Here is a 6,712-nt window from a genome sequence, read left to right as displayed (position 1 = left end):
GAATTGACTGTTCTGTTTGGTAGTACAGAGATTTCAGTAGAGAAATATAGCTGAGAATCATTTCTCTTGTTTGGTACATAGGAAATAAACAGATAATTATATCAACTTTATCATTAGCACAAGTATTTTTTTCATAACAAATATTTATTAAAAAATAAAAAACATATAAAAAGATGCATAAATTCCAACCAAATATTTAGTAATGAAACGAACTTCCTGCCGAACAAATGACTGAACGTTCAGTTCATTTGCAGGCCTATTTCAAATATTTGATCATACAAAATATTTAAAATTACCCGAACAAACTTGACTTCTTTCTCATAATATTGCATAGGATTCCGCATGTAAATCATTAATTCATCCAAAAGATCCCAAACATCTCCACCTAACACTACATCATTATACATTGATTTTGTTTCATCAACTTCTCTAACTGGCTGCAGTTGTAAAATGAATTTAACATAAAAATAAAAAAAAATTGGCCATGAAATATGTATATATCTAACAAGAAAGTAAGTTTTATATGAAGATTATAACGTTACCATGATAAAGTTTTCGGCATAAGCCATGTCAAAAAGCTGATTATACTTCTTGTAGAGGAATCTTTTTGAAGTAATGTGTAAAAGCATTAGCGATTCCCTTAAAAACCACAAAACCAAGATTCCGGGAAGTAATGCAATTATAAACTTTAATAAGTAATAGCTTTGCTTCCTTTGAAGTAAGTCAACTTCAGCTCCTGAATTTGTGATCATTTCAAAAAGGTATGGATCAAGAGGCATATCAACCTATAGAAAACAACCCGAATCAGTCAAAGTCAAAGGAAAAAGTTGCAGAGTTTTTAATATATTAAAAGTATGAAACTTACAACATATTCTAGAGGGAACCCTTCATTCATTGTTACATATAATGTTTTCAGGTCCTCAGTGAACACAACAGCAGCCACCTGTCAAAGCTCTATATTGAGAAAAATGAGGTGTTCAGAAAGAGAAATCTAAGAAAAAGTCACATGTCTGACCTCAGAATGTTCAAGTTTTTCAAGAAAATAAGTGTAAGGCAGTTTAGGGCGGTAACGCCACCATCTTTTTGATATCCAAAGTGCTCTAACGCCTTGTGTGCCTTTGGCTTTCGCCTTTGCATCTTCTTCACGAAAACTTTTTTCAACCTCTTTCATGTCAAATTCAATTGCATATTTAGCACGTGATGAATCTAACTGTTCGGCTAATTGCTCCCTTCTCAGAATATCTTTCCATATTTGCAGGCTTTCTTGCCATGTTCCTTTAGGTTCTTGATTATTATCTAGCAACAGAAAACCATCAGATATTTTTACTAAACATTAGTAGACTTGTAAACAAACCAAACGCTCAATGAACAGTTCGTGAACTATTCGTTTATGTTCGTTTATTTACGTACGAACATGAACACAAAGTTTTGTTCATTTAGTTAAACGAACGAACATGATTGCTTGTCCCGTTCGCTCATTTATGTTCATGAACGTTCGTTTACGTTTTTTCATTTAAATTATTTTATGTTCGTTGGTTTACGAATTTTTTAGGTCGTTAACATATTCATTTAAATTTTTAGGCCCATTAAAGTTTACTCTAGTCTAAATAACTTTTTAGACCACAAACATTGTTGTTCACATTTACTTTTAATAGGTTTTAGTTCAGTTATGTTGTTCATCTATGTTCAGTTACGTTTGTTTGTTTAAGTTCCTGAACCGTTCGTTTATACTTTATGCTGTTAACAAACAAACATAGACGAATACGTTCATTTTCTTAACAAACAAACACACACAAGAAAACCCTGTTCATTTATTTGTTCGTGTTCAAACGCTTGTTCGGTTAAAGCTAAACGAATGAACGAACATGAACATGCTCCGTTTGTGTTCATTCGATTCATTTAAAGGCCTAAACATTAGATACAAAAATGGCATTTCTAAAACTAACCTGAAAGCCCTAATTCTTCCTGAAGTTTATTTTTATCCTGTGTCTTCAATTTCACAACCTGAAAGCTCATGTTTTCATTTTCATCCTCACCTTTAAAGCTACAAATTACACAAAACTATAAATTTATGTACGTGTGACTTTTTTCTAACCAAATTGGATGAAGATTGAAGTTAAGTTAAATCGTGTTACTTGATAGGAACTTAAATCGCCGGATGCACACAGCCCTTGTAATCGACCATTTACTCATGTTACAACTTTATGTATCAAGTAAGAATGAAAAGTACCTGGGTCATGGGTAATATACTGAAACCCCATATATAAAATGGCTTTCATCCTTGGTTCAAATAGATATACAGAGAAACTGATACGAAGATGAAGAAATCGTAGTTATAAAGAACATGTTAATGTGACGGAAGAGTGAAGGAGCAGAAGCAAGCAAAATCGTAAAGTAGGGTTTCAAAAATCAAAAGATATGTTGTTAAAGAAGAAGGAGAGGATGGAAGAATCATACCTAGCAGATCGATGGAGGAAACCCTGGAATGAGACTGAGAAATGGAACCCTAGAAATCCAATTCTCCGCTTTTTTTAGAGAAACGAAATCAGAGAAATGGAAATGATTTATTTCCATTTCTCGCCTCTTTTTCATAAACAAACAAGAGAATTCTTTCCAATTCCATTTCTCACCCCTCAATTCCCTCTACCAAACACCCCCTTAGGGCAAGGCGACGAGAGACGGATTTACGAGGTATATACTGTGGATTTTATTATTATTATTATTATTATTATTATTATTATTATTATTAAGTTGAGAGTGTGATTTTGTTGATTGTTAAGGTGCATCAGCCTTTGACCGACTTTTGTCCTATCACTGCTCTCGGTGGAGGTTCGAATCATGAGGTGCATGTTGATGAAGTTGTGAAACAAAGAGTACAGCTTCAGCATTTAGAGGTTAATCTCAAAGCTCAATTTTTAGTAATGGGGATGCAGGAACGCTTTGATTCTCAGATTCAAGAGCAAATTGATTCGAATGCCAAACTTCAGGTGTGTTGGGCTATTTTAATTGCAAGTTTTGTGCTTTATATGCATGCTTACTAGACTGTTTATGTTTATGCGTAAAGGAACAACTACGTGAAAGAGAAAAGGCTATAATGGACTTACAAATAACTGTGGGTGATAAAGATAAAGAGCTCCATGTGATTAAGTTGGAGCATGAAGCGGTATGTGCTTACACGTTTGTTAACTGTCTCTCATACCTGCTTATGATCTGTTATTATTTATACAGTTGTTATTCTGCGTTTTTACAGGCATGGGCAAAAGAGGACCTTTTACGTGAGCAAAATAAGAAACTGGCAACTTATCGGTATCTCTTTAAATCTGATCTCCCTATTGTATTAATCACAACTTTTTGGGCATCTACTAATTATTATGTTTGATTATTGTAATCTGAGTTGTGGTATATGTATTTACAGGAGAGAACGCGATAATTCTGAAGCTGAAAGGGCTCAACATCTTCAAAAGATCCATGAATTACAAGAACATGTTCAAGAAAAGGAAAGACAGTTCTTAGAATTGCAGGATCAGGTACTCTGTATGTTTGTTGTTTGATTGATTCTGTAATATATAAAATGGTGCAACAAACATCCTATAGGTTATTATTTGATTGATTATTGTCGGATTTATTTTCTCTTAGTGAAATTTTATTGTAATAAATGCTATCTTTTGCAGCATAGAGTTGCTCAAGAAACTATCCTATATAAAGATGAACAAATAAGGGAAGCACAAGCTTGGATTGCAAGAGCTCAGGAGATGGATGCTTTGCAGTCAACTACAAATCACTCGTTGCAAGCTGAACTGAGAGAACGCACAGAACAATACAATCAGCTTTGGCTTGGTTGCCAGAGACAGGTTTGTTAATTTATTTCAGCAATGATTATGGTTTATACTCAGATAGTTATAGCTGGTTGTTTATTTAACTTGAATGTTATTCATGGTTATTTGCTAAATATCACTATTAGATAAACACATTTTTTTGAGTGACAAGTTTACTTGTGAAATGTGAACAGACAATTTTTCTTAAGTCTTTTTTATTTCAAACGGGTGGGTCGCATGAGTCAAATGAATAGAAAGTCTCCGCATATTTGATTTTAATACATATAGCTTCTTACAACCGTTTTTTCTAAAGATTTATATTATTAAACACAGTAGTTATTTACGTAATGGATATGACCTCTTAAATTATATTTTATTTGAAGAATTAGATTATTGTAGTAAGTAGTAGCAGTAATGATATAAAACATTAATTTATTGAAAAAAAATAAGTGTTCTTGGGTTATTTCTTACTTGACTGAGCTGTTTTCCATCAGACAGTGGATATGTCAACACTCAACACCATGTTGATCACGAGTTGATATTAAGTAAATAATTCATCTTTATTGGTTAAAAACATTCAATAGTTAATACTAGATTACTTTATAGTAACATTTATTATGGTAATTTGTGTTAGTTTTCTGAGATGGAGTGGCTTCATCTTCACACACTACAACAGCTTGAGAGTGAGTTATCTGAGGCAAGAGAAAGAAGTGGAAATAAATCAAGTGGTAATCAAATAAATGTAAAGGAAGCATCTCATTTTGTGCATGGAAATGGAAACCAATTGGAAGCTAGTGCAGGAAGCAACCCTGAGAGTGATTCAAGGCGTCTCCAAAATGGTGATGCAGAAATTGTCTCTTCAAAGGTATAGATGCTGGCTAATGTATTTAATATTTATTTTACAAGGGATCTTCATTATTTTGGTGTTAAGTTAGGGTAGGTTGTATAAAGGCTGTTCTGTCTTATTTCAAGTCATGTTATTGATTTACAAATTCTGATCATTCTGAGAAGATTGCCGTTCACGGTTTGGCATCTGTAAAATTTCAGAGCGAGCCTGAAAGAAAAGAAGCAAAATTATATAAGAAATGGTCATGAACATTGTAAATCTAGAGGTGGCAACTTCAAATGCTTAAAACCAGGTTCATTGGGTTGTGGTTTTATTTATAACAAGTCAAAAAGGTAAAGTTAAGTAAAATGCAGCTAAAATTAAATACCATTAATGTGGTAAAACAAATAAAATCTGAACAAAACTTGCTTGTTTTGATAGACTCGTTTTTGCCCGTTACACAACCCTCTCAAATTCCCACACGTACACAAAACAGATAGTAAATCAATACAGGTGGGAAATTGAGCGGGTTGTGTAACATGCAAAAATGACTCTCTCTCTCTCTCTATATATATATATATTTCAGACTGACGATATCCCTGCTGTTATGACGTCAAAGTCCTTACATGGAATGCCGCCTTATTTTTCATCTGGACAATTGCATCCGTTTCTCTTCCATCACCCTTAGAATGTGAATTCACATCTTGTTCAATCTCATATTGGCCAGTTACATTCTTTAGCTGCAAGTTCTTCTATTCCACATTGGCAGAATCAACAGGTACACACACACACGCACGCACACACGTGTGTGTATGTGTGTATATATATATATATAGAGAGAGAGAGAGAGTCATTTTTGCATGTTACACAACCCGCTCAATTTCCCACCTGTATTGATTTACTATCTGTTTTGTGTACGTGTGGGAATTTGAGAGGGTTGTGTAACGGGCAAAAACGAGTCTATCAAAACAAGCAAGTTTTGTTCAGATTTTATTTGTTTTACCACATTAATGGTGTTTAATTTTAGCTGCATTTTACTTAACTTTACCTTTTTGACTTGTTATAAATAAAACCACAACCCAATGAACCTGGTTTTAAGCATTTGAAGTTGCCACCTCTAGATTTACAATGTTCATGACCATTTCTTATATAATTTTGCTTCTTTTCTTTCAGGCTCGCTCTGAAATTTTACAGATGCCAAACCGTGAACGGCAATCTTCTCAGAATGATCAGAATTTGTTGAGACCGGAAACTAATTATGATTATGAAGCATCTGTAAATGGACAAACTTTGGGTTCTGATTTTCTGAATGTCGTTCCATCTTCAACAAATGAGAAACAACAGGTATTATATAAAGTTCTATTTTTTGTCGGTTCATATCTTATTTATGAATTGACATTATTCTATTTTACAGCAAGGTTTACAACAAATATCTTCTCAGCTTCATGGCTCTCTAAGGTTGAATTCTTCTGACAATGAAATTGCACCTCAGGTTTGTGTTAATTACTATTCTGTCTCACAATATTACCGGGTTTAATATGGTAAGCTGATCTTCAGTTTCGAAAACACAGGAAAAGGTTTCAAATTTTGTGTCTAATCATAAAGTTGAAGCTCAAAATTCTAGTACAGAACAGCTCGGTTCTGCTGCAATTGCATCTCAGTCAGTGAAGATCAGTGTGGTCACTCCGAACAAGGTGGATAGTGTTAAGCGCAATTTTTCAGTTGGAAAGGCTACAGATAATCTATTTGATGAAGAAACTTTGTTGGCTTGTGTCGTTCGCACAATACCACCTGGTTCTGGTAGAAGAATACAAATCAGCTCAACGGTTAGTTACAGTTTTCTACATGTGGCTAAATGAACGGGTCGAGTAACAGTTGACTCGTAGCAGCACCTTGTTCCTTTTTATTATTTATTTTGGTAAACATGATTTACTAAAAGCAGTATTTTTACAATAGTTTAATTAAATCTTTGAATAATAACTAGTGGGCTTGTAAACAAACCGAACGAACATGAATGGACTGTGTTTGTGTTCGTTTTTTTACTTTGAACTAATCTGTTTTCTGACACATG

At 33.8% G+C, this 6,712-nt stretch overlaps 2 protein-coding genes across 2 annotated transcripts; one reads left to right on the top strand and one right to left on the bottom strand.

The window, feature by feature from the left end:
* Positions 1-239: 239 nt before the first annotated feature.
* Positions 240-2,016, bottom strand: LOC143576824 (ATP-dependent zinc metalloprotease FTSH 12, chloroplastic-like). Its single transcript, XM_077060836.1, has 5 exons — positions 1,947-2,016; positions 1,016-1,296; positions 866-943; positions 543-785; positions 240-437 (listed from the first exon to the last, which is right to left on the bottom strand). Exons 1-5 carry the CDS (start codon positions 2,014-2,016, stop codon positions 240-242), a joined length of 870 nt encoding a protein of 289 aa, XP_076916951.1.
* Positions 2,017-2,664: 648 nt separating this feature from the next.
* LOC143576823 (uncharacterized) lies at positions 2,665-5,974 on the top strand. The gene is made up of 9 exons (XM_077060835.1): positions 2,665-2,691; positions 2,781-2,987; positions 3,065-3,163; positions 3,251-3,306; positions 3,416-3,527; positions 3,672-3,851; positions 4,450-4,680; positions 5,228-5,419; positions 5,836-5,974. The coding sequence occupies exons 2-8, from the start codon at positions 2,922-2,924 to the stop codon at positions 5,327-5,329; spliced, it is 846 nt and encodes a 281-aa protein (XP_076916950.1). The 5' UTR covers positions 2,665-2,691; positions 2,781-2,921; the 3' UTR covers positions 5,330-5,419; positions 5,836-5,974.
* The last annotated feature ends 738 nt before the right edge of the window (positions 5,975-6,712 follow it).

This window comes from Bidens hawaiensis, unplaced genomic scaffold (genome assembly GCF_021521415.1).
Source record: "Bidens hawaiensis isolate Kalapana, Puna unplaced genomic scaffold, B.hawaiensis_p1.1 tig00028310_1, whole genome shotgun sequence".
Lineage (NCBI taxonomy): Eukaryota > Viridiplantae > Streptophyta > Magnoliopsida > Asterales > Asteraceae > Bidens > Bidens hawaiensis.
Note: the sequence above shows the minus strand (reverse complement) of the source record. Positions and strands in the feature narration are given on the sequence as shown.